The 27,132-nt window shown below is 40.3% G+C and overlaps 1 protein-coding gene across 2 annotated transcripts; it reads left to right on the forward strand.

Annotated features, from left to right (window-relative positions):
* The first annotated feature begins 14,966 nt into the window (after positions 1–14,966).
* Positions 14,967–19,253, forward strand: zfp64 (zinc finger protein 64 homolog (mouse)). 2 transcript variants are annotated; one of them, XM_086278601.1, is made up of 6 exons: positions 14,967–15,202; positions 15,368–15,535; positions 15,613–15,756; positions 16,801–16,863; positions 16,954–17,205; positions 17,312–19,253. In XM_086278601.1, exons 1-6 carry the CDS (start codon positions 15,181–15,183, stop codon positions 18,721–18,723), a joined length of 2,061 nt encoding a protein of 686 aa, XP_086134727.1. In that variant the 5' UTR covers positions 14,967–15,180; the 3' UTR covers positions 18,724–19,253. The 2 variants fall into 2 exon arrangements, with proteins under 2 accessions (XP_086134727.1, XP_086134728.1); XM_086278602.1 differs by having other exon boundaries at positions 15,472–15,535.
* The last annotated feature ends 7,879 nt before the right edge of the window (positions 19,254–27,132 follow it).

Below are 27,132 nucleotides of genomic sequence, written 5' to 3' on the forward strand. Positions count from 1 at the left end.
AAAAGGACTATCACATATGCCGCGGTGCACACGGCAGCTACTGTACAGACGGCAGTGCTTATCCAGAGACCAGTATGCTTCATAATTGATAGTAGCGTGCATGTGTCAGTAACTCAGTGGGGTAAAAGCAAAGTGTGGGCATGCAGATATTTTATTTTGTGCTGATTCTGGATGTATAACTGCAAATCTCCACAAAAGCCTACAATGTTGTCGAGTCAAACAGAGGATGACAGTAAAACAAGGACGCAGGCATTTTTCATGGCCAACTAATTAGCTATTTCCCCTAAGAAGAACAATAAGAGCTCTTGTGTGTGTCACTACCGTCTGCTGTGCATCATGAATAAAATGCCCATTTTAAATATTTTGGGGACAACTTTCCGTATGTAAATCAGCCAACAGTAAAGTTATGTCAGAGGAAAAGTCACTGCCGATAGCAACTGCATTCCACAAATGATCATTTATTACCCGACACTATTTTTAAGGTGGGAAATGGCAGCCTCCCTTTGTCAAATCTAACAAGGGAATAGCTTTCAGGTGCTTATACCACTATAACTCATCTCTGTGACCTTTTGAGCAGGAATTAGGGCACTTTCATCCTTGCTCAGGTGCTTGTTGGAGTCCATTAGCATTTTTAAAAAGTGCTACAGAGTATAAAGCAAAACAGGGAATCTTTCATTAATAGACCTAGTGAACTTTAGCATGTTGGGTAAATTATGTAGAATCAGCCGATAAAGGATGGCTACAGCATTGCCGCAGACTTTAAAGCAACATCTTACTAGCATGAACTGTGCGGTTCATGTGACTATATTCCCTAAAACTCTCTCTATTTTTGCAACGTATTTAATATGAAAGCTAAGATCCGTGATACCTTCAAGCGCACGTAGCAATCATGAGTTAATATTTCCTTGCTTCAAATGTTCAGTACCTCTTTTATCATTATTCTCCAATTCAACATGCTCCTCCTTCAGGGAAATTACATAGCCAACCACCTAATCCCAGTCGTGTTGAGTGCTATTCTACGCTAGCAGACCAAATTAAACATCTGACTGAGATTGCTGAGAGAGACAGAACACACAGTCTTCTAACCCATTCTCGATTTTTGAAGCTCCTAAATAATTCATAGATAAAACAAAACACAACAAATACCTTGAGACGTGTGCTACACAGTAAGTTAATCCCACAAAATGAAATAGAACTTTATCTTGGAGCTTAAATTGAAGCAATACTGTGATATTAAAGTGTGAAAGAGAACACAAACACTGCAACAAATTACAAAATACCAGGGGGACCGACAACAGTATTACAGAGGACAGCCAAATACCATTTCATTTTAGAGTGTGGGACATGCGGTTCAATATTATCGTTATTGTCAATAAATTGTAGCATGCAAGCTAGTTTGAGTTATCACTGCCTGTCTCACATATCAAAGCATGGGGTATCTTTGATAATTCACAATTGTGCATTGTCAAAAATATCATGCAAGAGCAGCAGAAGCACTGGGAATAATAAAAAAAGGGGGGGGGGGAGAAGTTTGTTTGGGCCAAGCATGAAAAGTACTCCAGAATCCTAATGCACCAGATTGTGTTGAGATGTCATACCTTCTGCCGTCTACTCGTTTTGTATTACCACTTTCCCTGTGATCAAAAGCATTAATCTAAAAAAAGGCGATATCTGAGTGCAAATATCATCTTTATGTGGCCATTACTTATTAATCTTTATGTTCATTCCGGGGCCACTAAGTCATGTCACCTAGATGTCCTCTGAAAGCACATGGGCCGACAGTATATTGAATTACATGTTCCCCTATTTACTGGAAAAGCAGGTCTTGGAGATAACAAGAAAGGTGATATTTACAGTAGCCTGCAGCAGTGTGATGTGTCCTGCCAAATCACAGCTCAGGTGGGCCAAGTAACTTCTTTGTGCTAGGTGGGAGGATGCGACTATGTTAGACACACTGGCAAGATGCATTTTTAAAGATCGCTCTCATATCAGTGTGTTTAAAAGCAATTCATATAATTGTCTGTGAAGATGAGCAACTAAGGTTTAAGTATCATTTTGATTTTCTCCTGTTTTAGATTGTCTCCTGTAACATGCAAGTGTAGGACAAGCATGGTTGTAAATACCAAAATTAATGATGTCTGAATTCCATTTAGCTACTTTAGTTTCAGGCTCCTTGTATCGTGCACACTGCCTCACTGATAATCTGTCATGGCTCACTGGAACAAAAAAGAGCCATCGCTTTGTTATAGGTAACACCTGTGCTTTTACAAACAGTCATATACTTCAAGTTAAGACATGGTGTCCAGTGAATTTCCTCAAGGATGCCAAGGTTTATGTGGCAATAACCAGACAGTTGTATTAGGTTAATTAACACAATTTTTTAAGCAGATAGATAGATAGATAGATAGATAGATAGATAGATAGATAGATAGATAGATAGATAGATAGATAGATAGATAGATAGATAGATAGATAGATAGATAGATATTTTAAGTATTTGGTTTTTATAGTCATGCAACATAGTGTATTATCAAGCTCAGCTCAGCTCACAAGTCTGGTCAGTAACATTTTTGGAAAAACTACAGAAGATTAAGCATGGATTACAACCAAAACAATTACTCAATTAGCAGATTAGTTGATCAACAGAAATCAAAACAGCAAGAATTCATTTATTTTCAAATAAATTAGAATTTCCTCCTCACGTCTGTAACTCTGTATGCCTTCCTAGACCAGTAAATTAGCATTTTTCACCCTTTTCTGTATGCTTTTCTAAGCTCACAGGGCTAAGGCTCATATGTAGTCGAGAAATGTGTTAAGTATATTCATCACTGGCCAATTAAGCTGATTCTGACAGAGCCCAAAGTTGAAGCCATGACAGTAAACAATGCAACAAAAGTGAATGTTGATGCAAGGATGCTACAAATTCTAAAACATGGATGCTTCATAGACATCTTTAATGGAGCAACACTGTAAAGCCAAAATCACCTAGGTGGGCACCTGAGGTTATTGATATTAATTCAGTATATGATCAAATGTGAAATAAATTCACAACCTATCCTTCTTTTAATAAGTAATGGTTATGAATAAGTATTCTTGCACAATATTCTGACGTAACGGTGAATTGACCTTTAACAATTTGAGTGTAAAATGTCATCCCATGTGTGTAAAATGTAGAGCCGACTGATTTATTGGCAGGCCAGTATTACTGGTGAATATTAGCTATTTGCTGATCTATCAGTATCAGCATTTATAACTACCAATATATTAAAATGTGAAAGTACAGGGGAGACAGGAGAAACACCCTTCAATCATAAGTGTGGCTGTTACATGCTTTGTCCACCAGTGGGCACTCTGTAGCATCCCTGTTGACAACAGGTGTTTAAAACGCTACAAACACTCAGCCAATCTGAGAAGAGTCAAAACATAAATGAGCAAATAAATAATTATAAATATAAAATGTTAGGGGGAAAAAATAGCGATTTGTCAGGATATCAAATTTTTATATAAATTTTTAAACCACCAAACATCATTATTTATTATTTATTATAATATTTGGTGAGTTATTTGGTAAAATGGTACCACCATTGTTAGAAGATTACTGAGTTATAACCAAAAAAACATTTTGTCAAGGTGATCTTGACCTTCAAATACCAAATTCCAACCAGTTCATCCTTCAGCCGAAGTTCATGTTTTTGCAAAACAGTTTTTTTCCTGTGACTTTACAAGAATGCTGCCATGATGAGATATCAGCGACCCTGAGATTTGAGTTCATGCATGAGTTTGAGTGGATATTTGAGCAAGGTTGGAAAAGATTATCTTCAGGCATTCAAGAAAGACACATTTCTGTACAACCTAAAAACAGTCATAGGTGTCAAAGTTCAAGCTTCTGATTATGTTACATGAAAGTAAAGTGATAACCATTATGTTCTTTATTTTTGGTTGAACTCAACAAGTCCACAGGTGTCATTTTTGCCCTATAAAGTTGGTATTTTTCATCATCTTTTAATTAAAAAACATAATGAAGATATTAACCAATTTTGGAGGAAAAACACTTACAGTCCTTTATAAGAAGTTTTTTTTCACATTTTAATGGTTACATGACAACATGTGTTGGGGTAGTGTTACACTAAACATTCAGCATGCATAGTGTACTTATCGGCTGACTTCAAAGTTGCAGCTATGCACCTGTTTAATTTTGTAGTTCTTTCCTACCGGCAAATTACACAAAACATAAATCCAGATTTAACTTGTATCTCTCTAACTTTATGTATGAACAACATGACTGATTGGCTTTTATGTACATATGGAGCCAGTTCACAACAATAGTAGTCTCAAGGCACCTAAAGTTAAGCAGCGATGGCATATTTTCACTTCATTTCATTTTGTCTGCCTTGAACAAATAACTTCTCTGTTAAAATCATGAGTGTGTCAAGACCATCACAAGTTTCACACTTCATTTTTATCTTATTAGACAAATTTTAGATTTTCAAATTTGTTTATCTGCTGCAAATATCACATCTCAGCATGGCTTTGATCACAATTACAATCAAACTTGTTACATGCAGCCACATATAGATGAAACAGTGCTTTCATGTATTCGAGAAGTATGTGTAACCGACACAGCACAACTTCTTTCGGTTCTTTATGGCAATGCCACTGTTATTGTTTAGAAAGCTGTACTTTAATATACACAGATCACAACGCCATGGAGCCTGCGTCTCCTTACTGCTGCTGCCGACTATATTCTTGCACGAGCTATTTCTACTGTAGTTTAAATCATTATTTATTAATCTGCAAAAGTAGCATATTCAAGTTTAGGTTGGACATGTTTTCCTTGTTAATGTAACTTGTGACACAATAATACGCGCCACACGACTTAATTATTTCTAATGATATGTGCCTGATACAGACAGTGACATTGTGGCATATGAGCGAGAGCACTTTATGGTTAATAAAGTGTTTTGATCATCATATACAGGACTCGGGGAAACAGGTGCAGATGAAACAACTGGAACACATGGTGGAAGCCAGAAGCTCAGCACACCTGTTCCCTTCCTGCTAAACAGCCTCGCAGTGGATCGTCTCTGGAGCACAAAATAGCTTCCATCTCACACACACAGCACACATTTCTCCAATTCCAATTGCTCAGAGATGGAGAACAGACATTTGTCCCTTTTAGGGCCAATAGCAATAGTGATAAATGAAAGCAGGACTCTTTCTCTATGCTGCTGGAAGATCTTAATGCATTTTCCTCTGGTCTGTGTAGACAGAGCACTCCGCAGGGAGGGAGGGGAGGATAAGTAACTATAGGAGGTGGTAATGGTGTTGGTATCGGCTGGTGTTGTTTGCCCTAGCTGTATTGAAGCGATGGTCCCCGAGGAGCCTGGCACAGGGAGCTGGGTTTGTCAACCTTGTCTGAGGGACTTAATATGAAAACAACACTAATGAGAACCATTTCCATTGCTCTGTTTATTTTCAGAGATGCATTGAGCGGGGCATACACACGGCTCAGTGATCGCACGTTGCATTGCATTCATTATGGGGCCCTGGATGGGCTACTGATACATTACACACAAACACACTTATAATTGCATTTTTTTATTGTTCAGTGCTACTTTTAATGCTGCACTGAAGCAAAATGGGCTCCATCTGACCAAACACAACCGTAACGTTATGCATCTGGCTGGCATCTTTTATCCTTTTTAGAAACACTTACTAAAAACTAAAAATCTGCCCAGAAAAAACCCCACTACGTCTGTACACTATGTCTGTCCATTCTATAGTATGTGAGGAGGAATTCTCTTCATCAATAAATGACAAGCTTCAGCAGACAAGTATCATTTCCTCAAGCAAAATGAATCCTCCCGCGTCCATCTATTCACTCACAGACATGCCATTTTGAAAATCTCTCTAAAGTGACATTACTCTAGAGATTGAAACCACTATTTCATTGAGCAGAAAATTGCTATTGAATTTGGGGCTGAATAATTGGAAGCTATGTTCCAATGCAACCCACAGAAAAGGTGGAGTTATGTTTTATTGTCACACTCAAACCAATGACATTCTGAAGCTGAGCAGCACAAATGGTATGGGTATTGTTGGACGGGACATTGCTCTCCTTTGTATATGAGCCATATCAAGCAAGGAGTTGGAAGGCAATTTGGAAAGGATGCAATTCACTTTGAGCTGAAAGAAGGCCATGGATGGCATGAAAAGATATCAGCATTTTAAGGGAAAAAATCTGAGCATTCAGCTGTGTAGTTCTATGTTTGTTAAAGCCTAGACCAAACATTCATTTTCAAACATGTTTGCTGTATTGAAAACCAAAGAGGGCAACATTTTTCATCCAAATATATTTTTTTCCTTGCAAGAAAATACATTGTAGAGTCTGCAATTATAAAAGCCTGAATTAAATATTTTCATACATAAGCTGCTTCTGATTGCATGTATCTACATCAACAGCGGGCTCTACTCCTTAAAAAAATAGCACTTGTGAAAGCGGCCACCATTTAATAGAAGAATAACTGTTTCTGCTATCCTCTTTGCTGTATTTTGTTTTTAGTTTTGTGGCACTTCCTCTCCCTTCCTGCCCCTCCTTTTATCCAGTGATCGTTTTGTGAACCCTTTACCCTGTCATTGGTTTAGAGACTCCAAATGACTCTCTGTTTCTGCAGAAGACTAATTCATCCCCTTTCCTCCCTCCCTTGGCCACTGGCAATACTGATGACCACCAGAAAGACGCACACACACAAGCGTGAACACTTTTCATACAGCTAGACGTCGGCGCATGCACGTACACACTCACACATACACGCACACACTGATGGCTGCTGTGGTGTGCTGGTGTAATGTGCTTTGTTGTGTGAAGGTATCAATCAGAGGGGAGCAGATTATTAGAGTGTCTGAAAGAGATCAAACAATGTTGCCGTCTGCACCCACACATGGCTGATTTACAGGCAGGCAGATAAAGTACTGCAGCTCTCTGTCAGGGGCTACATGACGGCTCGCCGCGCTCTTAGGATAAATTATTGCAGAGGCCCGCGGTAATGTCTCTCCACCTAGCAACCAGCCGCTCCAGCCGCTGCCAGGGGAGCCCTGCTCGTCTGCCATAATGGCACTGTGTCCGGGGTCAGCAGTTACTGTATCGTTGCAGAGTAGGAGGGATATACACACATGCACGCGCACGCACACACACACACATATATATATAGAGAGAGAGACACACACACATCCTTGAATGCAAGCGCGTGCAGGTTTGAGCACTGTTTCTCGTTTGTCTCTACACCTGCCATAGGAAGCAATGCCAAAAGACACTCAGGGATGACTACAGGAGGACTGAGTGGACACAGGGGAGGTGCCGATGTCTCGCTGCAATTTTGCAGCAGAGCAACATTTTGAAAAACTGACACCAAGGTTCCAAACAAGACAGCGCTGAGGGGAGGGGGGTGCCATTATCAAAAAATAAAACTTGGCAAAAACATTACAGAAAGCCATTTGTAACACTAAGTCTGATCTCACTTGTGCGATTGGCCAAGAGGCAATTGTATAGACGCGTTATTTCATAGTACGCTCCAGCTGCTGCTGTCCTTAGGTTGGCATGTAGGCCAGCACAAAAACAATCACTTTGTGACTGATAAAAGCCTCAGAGGCATATTGACATATACCAGTGACTTTTAGAACAAAACACAGTACCTATTTGATCCACTTTCTGAAACAAGACTACATATTTTGAGCTGTGCTTTAGTAGACAGTGACAAAGATACATACATATATATATATATATATATATATATATATATATATATATATATATATATATATATATATATATATATATATATATATAGACAGACAGCAGGAAATTGAAATGAATAAGTCACTAACCTGAAGTGGATTTCACTTACAGATGACACATAACTATTTTATATGTCGCTGAGCTCCTGGCCTTTTATTTATTTCAAGATGGCATTTTTTTTTCTGAACACCGAGCAAGGTCAGAGTAAGTAAAATTCATCCGAGGAATTGGCAGGAAAGAAACAGGGCTGCAAAAAGAAAGCAGAAAAACTATAGTGAGATGCTAAAAGATAGATGCTGTCGATTGAGTGTAATGAATATTTTAGTGAGGTTTTCTCCATTAGAGCCTTTCAACAGTGTATTTCTATATAAAAAGAGGAGGGAAACTAAGAAATAAAAACACAAACAACTAAAAAATACATTTTTCCTTTTTCTTGAACCATGGCGGTCCACATCAGGAGTTCAGAAACTGGCTTTGGCTAGCCGCTCTGCCATTTCAGTGATGACTGGGTGATCGCCTCCTCCCTGCCCCCTCCCCCGTGTTATCTCGCTCAAAGCAGTGCCATCCCTCCATTGTAATAATGCCGCTTCCCAGCAGCCCTTGGAATGACCTTTCTTTAATTAACTGCATCTTGATGAGCAGATCTACATAGAATGTGAAGGTTAATTAATGAAGTATCACTGCTTAGTCTTAAAACCATCACCTAGCGGATGACAGCCAGCCCACCACTCTCAATTTTACCCCCGATCTCATTAGCGATGTAAGGCCAATGGACAGCTCGGCTCTGGCCAGTGGATCTCAAATAAATTGTATCAAAGATGGGCCCTTTGATATCCTTCATATGGCTACGTAAGACCATATTCTGACTCTACACTTTGAATAATATATGAGAAATACTCACAAATACACACTCACATTCTTGCATCACATAATGTGTTCATGTTTTTCTCTGAGGTATGAATCTAGTCAGCAAACGCATAAATAATTCAAATGAAGGTAAAATAATATTTCAATTAAGATCCATGTAATCTGTTTCCTGCAAACAAATACATGATGGATGGTGATGGATAATTCTTGTATTATTGCACAGTTTCATCTTGATAAGCTTTCGGTTTCCGTGTGATTTCATTTCAGGGCACATTTCAGCGTTGCTTATCATCGCAATTTGGAAAGAAGATCCACATTAGCGAATGTTGCCCGACGACTAAAAGTGTCTAAAGCTGGTAAAAGATGGGACGATGATGACTCGGGGTCTACGGTTACAGCGAATTTCCCAAAACTGGCTGCACTCACACAGCTTTTTGTCTATCCATATCCATCTATCACGCGGGAGGATGAGGTGAGCTATCGCCCACGTATGCTGAGCACTCCTAGCGCAGACACTAGGTGGACATGCAAGACTATCCATCACCGTGGAAGCTTGGTTTTGTTGCCGTTGATTACAAGATTTCCCTCCTGGGTATCACCGTCCAGGAAAGCCACCTGGGCTCACTTACCTCCCAACTTGCCCTGGACATTGGAAAGATGACCCGAAAGTATCCAAGATAAGAGAAGTTTTCTGACCCCTTTCATTCCGAATAAAAGCCTCATTCCAAAGGTGATGATTTCATTCATTCATTGCACCCAATCAAATGGTGCACATTATCCTGCTGTGAACATTATCCTGTTTCTTTCCGTGTAACGCTGTTGTCTATTTAGATGCACATGCAAATCTCCATCAGGAGAACCGCTACTGTCTCTGTATGAAAATTCCTCCTGAAAACAGAGAAAAATGATTGAAGCTCCCTCTGTAACCTTGTTCCAGCCCTAAAGTCAAAGCATTAATGCATGACTTGGCGTCGGGTAGCATAAGAAGCACAAAACAGCTTCCACAAAACAGCAGAGTTTGACAGGTGCGTGTTTATCCTTTTTATCCAACATCTGCAGGATAAAGAATAAAATATGACAAATATACTCAGGCCATCTGGATACGGCTAAACAAGCAAAGCTACCAGTCTCTATTTGTGTCTGTTAGCACTACAAAGTTATTGATTCTCACCATTTACCACTACAACCCTTTGACAGCAGACACAAGCTCATATGTTAAAACTGGCATGGCTGACTTCATGACAAGCTAACAAAGAGTGATAACCCCCTGGTGTCTTGTTGCTGTCTGTGGTTTTATAGAACACAAAAACAAAAGAATAACATATAAGCAGAAATCTCTCCACTGCTTTTATATCCGTGCCTAATCTGTATACTGAATGACAATGATTTCCAACCCTCATTTACGGATCGAGTCATGAAGAAAGACAGAGTGAAATCCCATTTTGTTGCCCTTAAATTGTTAAGATTTTGCCAGAGTAAACTCGATCCCTAATTGGTGTAGCTTTTTGCTACCAGTGATATAGTGTCACACCGTCACTGATGACTGTCAGGTAAACTTTCTATATAGAAGTATTTCTCCGTTGAAGCGTCTATCTGATTTCCCTTTCAGCACCTCGAATGACACCCCACTAAAAGCTGGCACAATACGCTTCCCGCACACAACGCTGTCACCAAAGACAACTTGGGAGAAGCGAGTGTTTTGAGAGTTTGAAACAAAATAGCTGGTGCAGCATTTCCCCATTTCCGTCTGAAATCCTTGACACCAGAGGATTTACAGTGAAGTGAAGTGAGGTGGGTGCTGTATGGAACGAGCTGTGGGGGCTGCGTTAGCCGGGGTGGGGGGTGGGGGTCCGCACTACATTCGTGCTGACAGGGATCCTCCCTGTAGCGCATGCTTTTTTTCCATTAGTTCCTTACTCACTCTCTTGCCCTCCAGACCCACAGAGTGAGGAAGATTTAAGTGGCCAGTCAAGAGAAATCCCCAAGGTTTGGCAGGTGTGAGGTCTGGCTTCATTATCTACAGACACCTCTGTCCAATTATGAGCCTTGCTCCCTCTGTGACGATGATGATGCTGTGTGTGTGACTATAGGTGTGTGTGTGCACGTGCGTATGTGTGTGTGGAGGGCATGAATAAGCCGCCCTCATTGTTATCTGTCTAACTATCAAGATTCTCTCTTCCATTGTGACATCATTGACAATTTCACACAAAAAAATGTATGCACGCGCACTCATACTCACACATCACAACCACGGACACACACGCGCACACAGCATGCACATGCCTTTTGTTTAGATTTAGCTCCATAGATCGGCCTAAACCTGAAATATTCGGCCCATGGCCTCATTTCCTCCTCTGCTCTACTTGGAAGAAGAAAGCAACACCTGAAAACTACTCGTGCGCTCACAGTAACGGTCACTTCCCACCGAAAATAATTAGGACTCGCGATAAAGAATAACCAAAGGCCCATAATAAATTACACACAACAATCCTGTGATCAAAAGTCTCACTGGTTTTGATACATCTCCATGGTTTCTCCATTTTGCTGACCCACTGGTTCCAAAATGTCAGCTACTACAAACTGGAGCAGTGCCTTGTAAGCTGCTTCAAACAAGCACAGGGGTCTCTTTCTCTGGACTGCTTTTGGACACCCCCTGCTGACACTAAAGTGAAACACAACCTACAGAACCTTCTTTCCAAAGCAGACTGGACTGATAAACATGACAGAACAGATGACAAAAATATCATCTATTTTAAGCGACGTGCACCTTAAAGATGGAGAGAAGAAACCTAATTATTTATTTGCTACTAAGGCCACATTTGCATTAATGCATGCTACCACGCTAGATCTTAATACTTGACAATACAGACAATTCTAAACTACATTATTTTTAAAGTGGGGGGGGGGGGGGGGGGGGGGGGGGGGGGTTAACATTTTTGTCTTAATTTATACCCCAGCATGTTCCTTGGGATTGCACACACTCCTCCCAGGGCTATGGCCTGCTATTGTCTATGAAGCCACATGTACCCTCTCCTCTCTGGTTTGCATGCACTCATATGCAGCCCTATCATCTGCATCACTTGGCAGATACAAAGAGCATAGCACTGATTTGCGTGTGAGCATGTGCGCCTTTTGTGTGTAGCACGGCTGCACTTGCTTGCTGTGCAAATGTGTGTGTTTGTGCGCATGCTTGTGTACAGTGTCTTTTTTTTCTTATATGATAAAGTGGGAGTGTCAGAGGCATCTGATGGTTCCCAGACTTTGGCTCTGTTTTATCTGATGCTGAGATGGCAGCTGTTGACCAAAGGAATTCATACATGTGTGTATAATTTGTCTTATGGCTCAAAACAAACTCGGGACATGGGACATCTTTTAGCCATTCAATTTGACACGACACAAACCAAAGGTCGCCGTGCGTGTTTTGGTTTCCTGAGTTAAGGACTGTCTAGAAATAGAACGGACAACAAATCTATCTTATTTTCTTGGAACTGTACAAATAACAAATCATTAACATATAAGAACAAATGCGGGTTGAAGCAGGTTGCAGCACAGCTCTGAACTCACCAATTTATTTGCCTCCTCTTAATGATGATAATCTTAGGACTGGCGGCAGCAAATGAGCTTCGCCTGAAAAAAAAAAATTGCATGAATTAATAATGAGCAAAATTACTCAAACTCTGCACACCACAACCTGCCGCAGCACGGTGGGCAGTGGGCCCTAAGGTGACAAAGCTGGGTAAATATTTTATGTCTAAATATGATTTTGGGGTCCTGAGTCTTGTGTCTGACAATGCTGGCCTTATCCTTGCAGAACATGGGTAAACCATTAAGCTTAGAGGAGACTTGGAATCCATCGGCAGCTCTTATCTGGATGCAAGCGAGAGAGATCAGGTTTGCGTGCAGCAGTCGGCTTTTGAGGCTTATGTCTGTGAAGTGAGTCGACGGTGTTCTTTGGGTGCCCTCAGGTGGAAGCCTGGTATAATTGCTGTTGACAACCTACAAGTCATTGTGCAATTAAAGCATCTGCCGCTCCTGTGTGGCAGTGGGCTGTGATGCCTTGTGACAGCTCGTAGCCATTAAGCAACTGTAAGCAGCTGGCGTGCCTCGGTGGGGGAAAATAATGTGACAGAGGCACTCCCCCCTATTGTTGCCCTTGTCTCATTGGGGAAAAGAGGGACATTACATCACTCACCAAATACACGGGTGTCTCAATGAATGGGAAAGGGGCATGTCTACAAATTAGGACTGGCACAGCTGGATGTCCAAATGATAGTTTGTTTCTGAATGCAAAAACTGAAAGTGCTTTTATTGTTTTCTAACAAGAGATGGAAGCCTAGGGAAAACACAATCAAGACTATGCAGTGTGCTCAACCAGGAGCTATTGGAAATTAATCAAATAGTGAACTGATTGATTAGTTCAAGTGAAAACAATGACAACAATTAGATAATTCAGAGTTTATGGATTTTTTTTCTTTTGTTTTGGTTTTTTTGGGGGGATGTAAAACAACAAATTTTCATTGGTTTCAACTTGTTACATGTTTTTCTTCTTCATATCACTGAAATTTAATATCTCTGGATCTTAAATTATTTTGAGCAGAAACTGAAACATATAAACTGGGAAAAACTGTGATGAGCACTTCTTGTTACTTTCTGATATTTCATTAAGTGGAAAAACGATCTGCCCAAATAATAAATGACTACAATTGTTGTTTGGGAATATTTTCACTGCGGTTATTGCAGTGTTTCTGAACTTAACGAAGTGACCAAACTGCTCAATCATATGAGAGAAAGAAGAATCCTAAGCTTCGAGTATGAAAAGTGAGAAAAACAGATTTACAGTTCTAGATCAAAGTAGGGAGCATTTTGGCCAGTTCTTCACTGCTGGGAGAAGGGCAGGAGGGACATAAGTCTTTTTTTTTATTACACCACCACTAAATCATTTGGGTGTCACATGTAAATGTGGTCTTTTGATGTACATTTAAGTATACTGAATTTGCGAGGGAGGGGGGGATTTATGTGAATGCAATTTGCACACTCTTTAGTCAGATGCAATTATTTATTTAATTAGCTCATTTTCATGTCTCCATGTCTCCTTCTGAGCTGTGTCATCAAATTTCAAACTGCTAAGAAAACAGTACTTTGTTAATAATATCATCAATACATTTACCATATCACTAACTGAACATTTATGGATTATACGTGAAATCATAAGTCAAATAGGGTGATAATCAACTAGTCACATTCATGTGGGTAGGCTATGAAAGGCCTTGCAAGTCTAAGTGTGTGTGTTCATGTGTCTAGTGTACTTAAATATGTGTGTGTACCTCCTGTCTGTCTCAAGGATTTGCTGTTTCAGCAGGGAAGGAATCAGTCCTATGCCTTTGCCATGCAGGAAAGTCAGCGTAAGGAAATTCCTGAGCTTCACAGTGGCAATCAGGCAGTTAAGGACCTGCCACTGAAAATGGAGCTGTATGTCAGTCACTTTCATGGCTTATTCACACTAGCACAACTGCTCTGGCATAAAAAAAAAGAGGCATTCTCATTCACTCACACCAACAACCAAGCAAATTGCCCTTACTTGAAAATGGTAGAGCATGTATATTTAAGTAGCCTACCATCTGAAAGCTTACCTTGCACACGAGCAATACTCTATTAAGTCGCTGCAGGCACCACAGCAAGTGTTAAGGCAATATTCTGCTGCCTAGAGTAAACAATAAAGCTAACTGCTGATTTCCGTGCCTACGTAAGTTAGAATTTGACATTTATATGGCCCAACAAATAGTTTCAACATGCATGTAAAAGCCATCGTTGCCTCTCTTTGTGACATTTCTAATAAGTAGTAACCGTTTTGGTGGCTTTCTAGGAACAAAGAGGTAAGCTAATAGCTACTATCCTCTCCAAGTCAACTAATGCAGCTACTCGTTAAACCTTTAAATAATATACTTTCTGTTTTTAAAGAATTTTAAATTTTGAAATCAGATTTAGTTTTGTTCAGCATCTGGAAAGCAGAGCCTGAAGACCTCGAATGGGCCGGGGGCACCACCACACAACGATGTTGCGTTCAAGTGCTCATAAATACGCAATTTCAGCTTTTAAAATCCCGGTTTGCAAAAGAATTAACACAGTGTTAAATAGATATTGGTTTATTCTAAATAGGACAGTCAAACACTAAGTCAGACAGCTTTATTAATAGTATTATTTAATGACTTATAAGTTGATTTGGGTGATCAGACTTTGTAGTTTGATTTTCCCACGTTTCCCAAAGCAGCATATGACGACACCAGCAAAGCCTTGTGCGGTTGCCGCAAACCCAACGTAGAATGTCGTAAAACGTGGAGTCGGCAGAGAAGTGAAGTGCTAGTTCTATTGATATGCAAACCGTGGTAGATTTCGCAGTTGGAAATAGGTAGTGATGTTTCATTGGCTACTTTTTGACCCCAGTCGGCATGTTTTAAAACTACAATGGACGCAGCGAGGACACAGAAAATGAGCTGATCTCCAGCAAAACCACCTCGAAAATGGCTGCATACACCGCTGAAGGTAAAACAAAACAGTTGCTAAAATTCATAACTGGAAAACAAATCTATGATATCACGATTTAGCTCCAAATTATTGTAGCTATCTTGTAATCACTTTCACAGATGTACATTATGCAACGTCCTATGAAGTCGTTATTTCCTGTTTTGTGTTCTCTGCCATCCGAAGTGGCTGCAGGTCATTCTGTGGTGGTGGAGGTGAGCCCAGATATCCACATCTGTGGCTCCTGCAAAAAGCAGTACAATAATTATAAGGTCTTTCTCGCCCATAAGCAAAATGAATGTTTCCTGTCCACACCTGACACCCCAACCACTACTGCCACATCCACTCTCACAGGTAACATACTCCTCTTTCTGCTTTTGCTGTCCATAATTTGAATGAAAAATTGACTTTGCCTGTCAAATTATTTTCAGACTCCAGCACTGAGTTTATTTTTGAGGAGACCTACCAGACCTGTGTTGTGAGAGGTGTCAAAAAGATGACCAAAGCCCCAAAGACACCTTCCAAAAAACTAAAACCTGCCCTGACTTCAAAGAGACACAGCTGCTGTTTCTCAGGTTGGTGCCTCTTGCTGCTGATGAACACAGATCTTCAATCTCTAACAGGAAGAACTGCACTTCCTGCCACTCAAGCCCCATACCATTAATAGCTGTAAAAAGTATTTGCCTCCTTCACTTTCCTGTTCCATATCATCAAGCAAACTTTATTAAGTAAAATACGAAGAAAACCCAAGTATATACAAAATACAGTTTTTAAATGCTAATTTCATTTATTATTTATTAGAATAAAAAAAGCTATCCAAAGCTGCCCGTGTGAAAAGATAATCAAGCAAAGTAATCCATAAATAACAAAATTACACCCAAGAGTGCATCGATGGAGCATCCAGGGGGTCACAAAAGAACCCATCTAAGCATCTAAGGAACTCTAAGCCTTACTTACCTCAGTTAAAGCTAGTGATCATTATTCAACAATAATAAAGAGACTGTGCAAAACTTGACTTTAGGAAAATATTCTGTGGACTGTTGAGACAAAAGTTTAACTTTTTGGCAGGTTTGCATCCTGTCACAGCATTTCATAAACAACATCATACCAACAGTCAAACATGGTGGTATTGTGATGGTCTTGGGCTGCTTTACTCCTTCAGGACCTGGATGACTAGCTATAATTCAAAGAACCATGAATTCTGCTCTCTACTACAAAATCAGTTTGGCTTATGCAGCAGGACAATAATCCAAAAAACACATTGGCAAGTTCAAAATTCCATTCCAGTTTTGGAAAGTGCTGTAAAACAGCCACCGCTGACACAAAATGCTGTGCATCAGCAAAAAATTGAAAAGAGAGGCAGTAAAGTAGAACTAAAATGTACAAAATGACACAAGTAAAAACAACCATAAAAGAGTTTTATAAACGCACCCCCACAAATTTATGGGCACAAAGCATCAACAGAGTGACAAATAGGCAAAAGAAGAAGAAGAAAGAAATCGGGAACTTTTTCACAGCACTGTATTTATTTAGTACAGTGTTGATTGGACTTTTCACAAATGCAGAGGCTGCACACAATTTAAGAAAATGTTTGTTTTGTTTTTTTTTACAATCTACAGGTTGCACTTTCAAGACACAGTATGGCCAAAAAGACATGGAACGGCATCTTAAAACTCACACCGGTACGCTAATGCTTTCAAAATATGTTCTTCAGTTGCAAAACCCCTTTAGAGTAAGGTTTAACCCCAGTTGTTTTTCTGTCTGCCATCCAGGTGAGAAGCCATTTGAATGTGAACTGTGCCACAAACGCTTCAGTCGGCGGGACAAGCTGAACATGCACAGCCGCTCGCACACAGGTGAGAAGCCACACAAATGTAAACACTGTCCCTATGCAGCAGCAGACAGCAGCAGCCTGAAGAAGCACCTGCGTATCCACTATGATGAACGGCCATTCAAATGCCAGATCTGTCCTTACGCCAGCCGCAACTCCAGCCAACTTACCGTGCATCTCCGCTCTCACACAGGTAGGTAGCCAAAAAAATCCAAAATTGTCAGCAGCTGTGTGACAGTTGTAGCTTAGAGACTGGTATTAAAACTGGCTTTATTTTGTTTATGTATTTATTTTCTAAGGGGATGCACCTTTTCAGTGCCAACAATGCGATGCAAAGTTCAAAATAAACTCAGACCTGAAGAGGCACATCCGGATTCACTCCGGCGAAAAGCCTTACAAATGTGACTTTTGTGAGTACTGCTGCGCCATGAAAGGAAACCTGAAATCGCACATTCAGATCAAACATGGTACGGAGAACTCCTTTCAGTGCGTGCACTGTGATTTCAAGTGTGCCAACAAGACTGCTCTGCGACAACACTTGAGAGAACACCAACCCACTCAGCCCATTCAGTGTTCCAAGTGCACTTACTCCTGCTCCAGCAAGGGGGCGCTCAAGGTCCACGAGCGGATCCACTCTGAAGACCGCCCTTTCAAATGTGACTTCTGCAACTTTGCCTCTAAGCAGCGCAGCAATCTTGTCATTCACAAGAAGAAGTGTCAGTCGGATAAGCTTGAAAAAGGCAGCGGTGGGAAAGGAGGCAGAGGTGGAGGCAAAAATTTAGGCACCGACTCTCCGAAGCCTGTCAGCTCTCGGTATCGAGCCAAACTAGATGCAGCTCGAGCCTTTTGCTGCGACTCGTGTGACGCTTCGTTTGTGAGGGAGGACTCCCTGCGGAGCCACAAAAAGCAGCATCGGGACACTCAGAGTGTGTTGCAACTCCAGCTCTCTACCCCAGCAGAAGCAGTTAACTTGGTTCCCGTTACCATGTCACAAACCAGCTCTGAGCTCGAAGTTCCTATCCCGTGTAACCCAATGCCTCCTTATAGTAATACACAGCTTAAAATCATTGTATCTCACCCGTTAGGCCAGGATAACCCCTTGCTCTCAACTGGTGGGGATGGCCAGAATAAGAGCAACATGGTCTTGCTTAGCCCAGAAAACCAGGACATGGTAGTTAACTCCATGATCCAGCAGGTCAACCTGCTGGCGCCTGTACAACCACTCGGTTCATCCCAAACCACAGAAGCCACTCTTGAACCCCAGACTGTCCTCCTGACTCAACTCAGCACCGACGATGCCAGCAACCCGCTCCACCAGGCCCTGATGCAAACGGCCATAACCGCTCAGGACTCGAGCAGCAGCACACAGACGTTCATCACCACCTGCTCTGAACTGGAGGGGCTCAATGCTTTGATCCAGGAAGGTGGCACAGAGATTACAGTGGTTACGGAAGGAAACTCTGCTTTGGTGACCACAGCACCTCTGCCTGATGTGGACATGTCCAAGCCAGCAGAGATGGTGACGGTTGAGGAGAGTGCCTTACCCTGTGAGGAAAGTGCATTACTGGTGCCAAACATCAGCCTGGGCAGCCAGAATGTGGTCATCCACGGCGTTCCACTTATAGTGTCTCCTCAGCAGAGCACGGTGGATCAGCTCTCCCCTCATGCACTCTATTCCAATTCACACACACTCGAAAGCATCCCACAGTGAACAGCGTTGTGTGTTTCTGAAAGTTAAAAAGACAGTAACTGCATCATAAGCTATTTCTCTGCTGATAGTAACTTGTAGATCTAACGGTAACCACTAAAATAGCAAGACTGTTGGCTTTGGAGGTGTCGTTTGTTTAGTCTTAACATTTTAGAATAAAACATCAATTTTAACATTGTTTCATGCACTGTATTTTCAAGTGTTATATTTGCAGGCATCAAAAATTGAAATTAAACCATATTTCAGTTACAATATTTAATTGAAATCAGGTTTAATTTAAAGCAACATCATACAAAAAAATAAAAGAATAATTCCGCAAATTAACAAAATGTGAAAGTGACTGAATGTATTTGTATGATGTATTTTTTATGTTTGTCCATTAGGTGGCAGCAGAGTGATGAGAGTATATAATGAAACTTGCTCTGCTTTATGGAGTATTCAGACTGTAAGTGTACTGCTGCCCCGTGGTATTGATTATACATATTCTGTATGTATAGCTTTTGTTAAAAATAAATATTTTTTTCAAGCCCTCATTCTGAATCTGAAAAAGTAGATGTCAATTGTAGAAAGCATTAGGCTGCATATCAAGGTCTTAGCTTCTAAAAGGCGACTCGCATTCCCGATAGATTTTTCAATAAAGAGCCAGTTTTTTGCTTGCTGCTTTCTATTATTCTTCCTATTTTTACATTCAGACTTAAGCACTTAGTATTTGCAGAGAGCGGATGCTGCACCTGAATAGGATTCTCCTGTGTAAACACTTGACCATTGATTTCTTTCTGGTCTCTGAGCACTAATGGCTCTGCTGAAGCAGACTCTTACATTTTCTCGCTCAGCATGGCCACAAACTCAGATGAAGTGGTTTGATGGTTTAAAAAACATGTTTGCCAGCACTGTAGGTTGAGAGAGTTGGTGTCTGTTTTAGACAGGGGACTCTAGCTAGTAAGATAAGTCTTTATTGTCATTGCACAGTAAGGGTATTACTGTAGTGTGTGTGCTTTAACACTGAAAATATATGAAGGATGGCTTTTCTATAATATCCCCATACTACTAATTTTCTTGAGAAATGCTGCACTTTTTTATACCATTGTGTTTCTATAAGATACGACTGCTACTCACTTGAAGGTTTTGTCTTTTTGAAAGTGCTAGCCAAGAATAGTTTGATATGAAATGACTGCTGTGTCTGTCAATAAAGGAGCAGGAGACAGCTACCTTAGCATAAACACTGGATATGGAAAACAGCTAGCCTAGCTGGGTAAGAAAGCATAGTTACTTATTTTGTGAATTCTGCTTTGAACTGAAAATTAAGGGTGCTAATTTGAGACATCCTTATGAAAGGGTTAGGCGTATTGTTTTAGAGACTTGGGTGTATCCAAACTATGCTAATTGTGTGCTGATTGGTTTGAGTGCTAGCTTTAGCCCACATTTGCTAATAATTGTTTTACGTGTGAATGCAGTATTTGACCTATCAAATTAAAATGCTACACTTATTTTCTGTTCACGCAGGTCCTCAAACAACAAACATGGTAGAAATCTAATCGTTTGAAATATAATCCATTGTATAACCCAGGATAACTTAAAATTTCAACTTCAATTATTTCCAGTGACAGAAAAAAGCTTCCATGGATAACAGTGCTAACTTTTAATAAATATGACGCCACCACCAGATGCCACAGAAACTACTACTAAAATCTTATTCGTAGATGGTGGTTACCATGTTTGGTTTTTGTTTGTGCATTTATGTAACTTAAGCAAGCTCTTTAGATTGTTTGCTGTGCTTTTTCTACTATTTCTCTATTTTCTACCTTGAAATTAAAAGACAGATCAAAATACTCATTTTGCTCCTAAATAGAAGGGAAAATCTGAAGTTAGGTTCTGTTTCTTGTATTATTTAAGCAACATAAAGCCAGCTTATAGTGAAGAATGTACCACAAAGAGAGCAGCATGCAAACACTAAATCTGCATCAGTTCTGCACTTGGGTTGCATTATGAGTGCCTGCACTCAAACTCAGATTTTTCGAACCACTCTGTGTCACCTCTTCTTCAGGTGGAACTAGGGGGGAAAAAATCCTGAAATTCCATTATGCATGAAGATGAGTGTTATGTGGGAAAACCACAAAGCACTCTGATGTATCTCTTTGATCTATTATCTAACAGACTTCCAGGCCATAATCCTAAGCACCCTTGAGGAGGACAGACCCTTTCTTTCCCCCTTCTCCTCTTCCACATGTGACGTCATAGCTGGGTTAAGTGCCTTTTCTATGGGTTACAATGTCTTAAGAGCCCTACTTGGGGAGAAGGTTTGAAGAGAGTTGTTATATTTATTTATTTTATTCTGTTTACATTTTTTGGAAAAATAGTGAATTGGTTACAGTATAAATCATACCCAATTTGGTCTGTAAGCTTGTTTTCATATTTCAAAGCTAACTAGAGTGCATTCTCTTGGCAAATCCTAAAGCTTTGCTTGCTTTTCTTTTTTTGATAAATGCTAGGATGAGTTTAAAATGAAGCTCTTCATACTGTATAGCACTTCTGTGTTCCTTCCTTCCTGTGTTTGAGATGCCAGCCTTTGAATGGGGGCCATAAATGGCTTCCCAAAAAGCAATTTCCACTCACAGCTGCTTAAAGAAATCGTAACTTGTGATGCATTCCTTCTGGACATAAATAGATCCAGAAAGGACCAGGTGATGGAAAGATGGACAACAACCAGAACAAGATGACACTTTGGCAAAAAACTGCCGGTGCTCTAAATAGTGTGAAAATGGTAGTAAAATAAACCTAAATGAATTGAGTTTGTCCACTTCTGTCATCAGAGGTAGCTATTAATCAGCCACCGAGTCCAAACAGTTTTTCATTCCTTCAGATACAATCTGTCCCTCGGTTCAACAGTGCATATTTGACCTTTGGTTTGTTTGCACACAATTTGCAATCCCATCAGTAAATGGCATTGAATGCCTTAATGAAATTAACTGATTGGCGAAGTATTGATATGGATTTGTTTTTCCGATGCAGGCATCTTCTGGCTGTGACACTATTGACATCTTAAGTGAATTTTGATTTCTTAGTGCACTGGAGGCTTTTATCTTGTCTGTGTTCAATTCTTTTTGTCTTTCTGATAGAAATTCATGATGAAAGCGGTATGTGATCAGCCGAGGGACAAAAAGACACCTCAATTTGCTTTTCTGAATGCAATGTGATTATTTGCTGAGACATTATTAGGCTATTGTAGCGTCTACGAGAGGAATCGATAGTATCACTTTAGGGCAAACTCTGGATTTAAAATGACTTTGCCTCTGTGGGTGGTTGTATATTTCACGCTGCATGTTTGTTCTTCTTTAATGAACTCGGGCACAATTCAAAGCTGCTCAAATTTGTTCCTGTGATTCTTGAGTTTTTCACACTCTCTCAAAGCTTTGACACTATTTTGTGGTATTTATTTAGCATTTGAGTGTTTGGGGTGTTGTTTTTGTCTTTTGTCGTCTATCTTGGGCTGTCAGGAAGCATTACTCTGACAGGCCCTTTTGTTGTTGTTACTTTAAGATTGAAAGCAGAGTTTAAAACCAGTCCTCGGGGTGGGGGCAGCAAAATAAGTATAATTTTGAGCCAATAGGCATGGCTTCAGTGGGAGCACAAGAGCCCATAAAAGTCCTTTAGTGGACAAAAGAATGCTACAGTATCTCCTGCTCTTCAACACAGAGCCAGTGCCTTTTAAAATAATGTCTTTTATTCCTCTGTGACAATGTGGGCTTCACCGTTTTGCAGCGATAGCTGCACGTAATCTTGTGAATGCAAATAACCCGGCTATCAGCTTTTGTGATTCAGGAACAAAGACATTTAGCTATTGTTTTCCTGTCTTGTTTCTGTGCCGCTAACCCTATACAAATGCATGTTTTAATGATTTTGGCCGTGCACATCAGTGCCATATATTCAAAGGGAAACAAGCACTCAGTTGTTTTCTTTTATTCCATATATGGTCGGATGCAGGTTTTGCTGGGAACCCGAGCCAAGTGTTAGTCTTGGGCCATCAGGTTTGGCTCTGCGCAGATATGGGATTTGTTTTTTTATGCTCGGTTTTGCGACAACCTTTGATCATTCTCATATGTCAGCATGTTGCTTTGTGTGTTCTCTGTCCGCATAGTCTCATAGTTTGCAGAGCAGCACAGTCAGTTTTTGTGTGCTTCAACATTTGTTTTCATCAGACTGCCTTTATACGGTGATTTGATTGTTGTTAAGCATTCCATAATTGCAGTCATAGTAAGTTTGATAATAAGAGTATTTGTACAATTACTGATGTGTTTATTATAAGGACACACTGGTTGTTAGTCCCTGGTAGGAGTTGCTTTTTACACATGTAGCTTTTGAATCAATACTTATGTGTTAACTGTGAATATTGTCCTCAAAGAAGGAACAAAACTGTTGCATAAGCAAACAAACCTATTTACAATTTTAGAAATTCCATTGGTTCTCAGCAGATGCCTATGAGCAAGCAAAATATTTTCTCTGTTCACGCATGCCTTATCCTAAAACAACAAACACGATGGAAATCTAATCTTTTGACATACAAGCCATTGTTGTGTGTGCGTGTGCGCGCACATGCTTGTGTATGCGCTTAAGTCTTTGTTTACCATGTGTGCTTTCAGAGTGCTTAATGCGCACAGATACTGCTGCCTCAATAATTCTTACACAATGGGAAACACTGAAGCCTTTGGTGGATCTGAAACACTTCACCTGAGAAATGTGGGGGTTTTAAAACTGCATCCCCGTCAAAAATCTCCCCAGTTTTTATTCTTTTTGTGTGTTTGATGTATTTTACTTAATTAAAACATTTTCTTTTTAATGAACTGCAGAAATACTTTTATATTTCTAAATCTGTTGTGGTGGCCCTACATACATTTATTGCATCCTACCTATAATTTCTTCAGTGTATCTTGTTTGTGTAATAATCATTGTTGATCATTTACTGCACTGCAGGAGTCACTGGCAGAGCCATAGAAATGTTTGAGATGCTCAGGAATGGAATGGTGAAGAGATGAAGGGTAAGATTTAGACTCTTTACTAGTATTAATATTACAATTAATACGATAGAGAAGAAGACATTTCCAGTTTTACTGTTACTAGTGAAAAAGCTTTGGTGAACTGGGGATGGCCAGCCTTTTTTAACCTTTAAATAAAGTTGTCTTTGTGCCACCATAATGTCCACCCAACCCCATGGAAAGTCATAGCCTGTCCATATTTGATGTTTGTTTGACCCCATAAGGGCACGAACCTTGGCTAATCCTTCATCTGAGGACAAAGCTTATGTTTGCAGTGACATCATAAATGCCTGCTCAGAGAAAACAATGGCTGATGAATTTAGCTGGAGTCCAGCACACTGGACAGCAGTGACACAGAGCCGTCGGCCGAAACTTCCAGTGTCATAGAAATGTTTCAAACAGTGACCAACACCTTGGCCAAACATGCAGAGTACTCCCAAAACGAGGGGAGCTGTAGTCTGAAGAGATCAAAATGCTGTGGTTGTTTTAGGGACAGTGGCAGGGAGAGCCTGAGCACGGCTGGGATCATCAGGTTATAACACCAAGTGTTTATATGAATCTTTGTGACTGTTGGAGACAGTCAGGGATGGGGCACTGCTCCTGGGGGAAGAAAGACACTTTGTTTTTATAGGCTGCCTGGAATGTGTTGAGGACTCTGGACATCTGCTTTATTAGCATATGTGAATCTACCCCCAGCTATGTATCTCCTGGTGGTCTGATAATGGATCTTACTGTTACTGATAAATGTAAATACAGACTAGGATGCCTGGTTTGCGTTTTTTGCGCCGTTTAATTAATGGCTTTATTTTCATAATAATGTTTAGACATTTACATTCGAACCCCTGACTAAAGCATAGGAGGCAGGCTTTGTGAAATTCATGCTTTTTTGAATGGAAGTTGGGTTTTTTCCCCCCTGTTTTCTCAGTTGCACTACTTTGCTGTTTCAGTCTGGCTCTCCTGCAGCTTATTGGTGTGAAAATTCCTCAGAAGCATTCTCAGAGTCATTCTCGGGTCGTTACAGATGCACCCCACCCATGCACTCATACCGGCTCGTGGATTACCATTTTCTTTGTTAAGCTAATTGCATTGCATTGTGTCTGTTTAAAAATCAAGCAGGGGGTATGTGAGCCTATGAATGAATGCACAAGGACTTATGGATGAGATGTATTTTCTTCACATGTAAATTAAATAATTGGCATTGTTGGATATGATTTTTAAAATGACTAATCGATTAGTTACATATTTTTTTCTTGCAGTTCTCTGCTCGAACTCGATTGTATTACCCTGTTATGAAGTCGACTCGGGTTGTTTCCTGCTATCACGTCTTCATGACAGAAAATTAATTAGTTTATGAATAATGCACCATTTCGCTTGCGATAAAGATCATGTGGCAAAGTGCCTTCAGACAGATATCATCTATTAAATAAACCAGGCTCGTGTAACCTAACACCTTGTGGGGAATGCACTCAATCAAGCCTATTGTTTCTGTTCACATACAGTTCCTTCGGTGAGATAAGTCTGACCTGGCCACGGAGATAACAACAATGCCCTAAAAGCACTGATGAGGCATTGACTGTCAGCGCCACAGTTAGCAAGATTTCCACCCAGATTCATACGCAATTCAGGTTAGGCAAGCAGCTGCGGTCATCAGAGGTGCATTAAATTAACTTAATAAATAATACAGGGAAAGTAAGCCATTGTTGCTAATATCACATTATCCCAGACTAATATTCAGACTCTTAGTCAGGATGTAATTTAGTGAGCTGGTGCCTGTGGTGTGATTCATGCAGCAATTTGATCATGCCACCATTTGAATAGGCAGCATAAATATTATGGCACAGAGGATGTGAGTCAGGACAGAGAATCCAGTTCACTGGGCCATTACTTGAGTTGAAAGGAAAAAGAGGAAGTTGGTTTGAAGATTTGTCACCATCAGATCTCTCTGTTTTAGAAAGGGGGTTGGCTCAACAAAGCTCAGGAATGTGAAGAAAGATCTGGGTGTTGGGAATGTTTGTTCCCATAAATAGGAGCGACTAGTCGCCAGTTTCTGGGTGGGAAGAACAGCTAATAATACTATTCCAGCTGCATTATTATAGCTCCATTATTAACTGATATAATACAGAGAATTTTAATTTAATTTACATAAAATATATAAATAAAATGATTTCATAATGTGGGACAAAATAGTGGTGCCAGTATTTGGTGGTTCCAATCAACTTTCTTTATTTCTAACAAAACCTGCTTCAAATGCCTGAATATGCATTATGTTTATCTTGATCAGCAGGTTTAGTCTGTTGCCACAAATCTGCAGTGCAACAGGTTAATCAAAACTGACCCTTTGTTTCGTGTCATCCTCCTAAAATGCAGATGTGGTTGTCTTGTTGTATGATTTTGGACCTAAATTCCTGCTAGAAGCTCCTTTGAGGCAGTTGTCCATGCTCAGCCACTCATCACTGGTGGTGGTTGATGTATCCATCTGTGCCAGCAAAGGGGAGCTAATCCCTGACAACTGCACGCCTCTGACACCATGTCTGTTGCACTGCTGGTTGTGCGATACAATAGCTTCTCCTCTTTTGTCCTTGAAATTGTTTTAATTAGCACCACAGCAGGGAGAAGTCGAAAACATAAGATTGAGACAGTAGGATGGACAAAAGTACACAAGTATGATAGTACAGTATTGCAAATGACAGTCAGTGATATAATTGAAAAGGTGAGTGATGTGAAAGCAGCAGTGAATCAACTTCAAATATTATAAAAGCATCTAAATGTTTATGGATAACTGAAACTTCCAAAGCACACGATGCCTTTTTAAATCATAGTTAATTATGCTTATTTTAAAATCAGCTACTCTTCCTAATAAAAATTATGACTTTTAGTATATTTTATTTACTTATTGTTCCATTAGAAGTATCGTCCTGTAGTTGAATAGCCAGAGACTAATTTAAGTGCGCATTAATGAGTATTTCATGAGCGATACACCCACTAGAAAGTTTTAAAAAGCAAATTACTTTAAAACTCTAGAACCTGTTATGCTTGCTAAACCATGCTTAACAAGTGCAATGTAGGTAGATGTGTGCATGTGGGGGTGTGTGTGAACATGCATGTGTAGGCTGAGATAAGCCACAGCCTCATGCGATCACACTTGTTCCACCACCGAGACTTGGTGGACCTCCCAGCAGCCGACGAGAGGTGCGCATGATCCGAGAGGATCATGTGACCTCTAAAATGCCGCAATAATCCAATATCCATGTCTGTTAGTTGTGCGCGTCACTTTCTGTTGGAAAGTTAATGCTCTGAATCTTTGTGGAATGCCAGCCTACGTGTTAACTTTAGATATCGATAAGGAGAAGACGGGGTCGTCATTTTAGGGCAAAGGTTGCCT

The sequence above is a fragment of the Aulonocara sp. 'chitande type north' Nkhata Bay genome, linkage group LG20 (genome assembly GCF_057382095.1).
Source record: "Aulonocara sp. 'chitande type north' Nkhata Bay isolate Kocher_YH1m ecotype deep benthic linkage group LG20, A_spYH_male_GT1.1, whole genome shotgun sequence".
Lineage (NCBI taxonomy): Eukaryota > Metazoa > Chordata > Actinopteri > Cichliformes > Cichlidae > Aulonocara > Aulonocara sp. 'chitande type north' Nkhata Bay.

What these genes read in the sequence shown, in the direction of transcription:
- zfp64 (XM_086278601.1), top strand. Translation starts at nt 15,181, where the DNA reads ATGGCTGCATACACCGCTGAAG. An exon ending in GGCTGCATACACCGCTGAAG is followed by an intron (nt 15,203 to 15,367) that starts GTAAAACAAAAC and finishes TGCCATCCGAAG; the next exon opens with TGGCTGCAGGTCATTCTGTG. An exon ending in GCATCTCCGCTCTCACACAG is followed by an intron (nt 17,206 to 17,311) that starts GTAGGTAGCCAA and finishes TTATTTTCTAAG; the next exon opens with GGGATGCACCTTTTCAGTGC.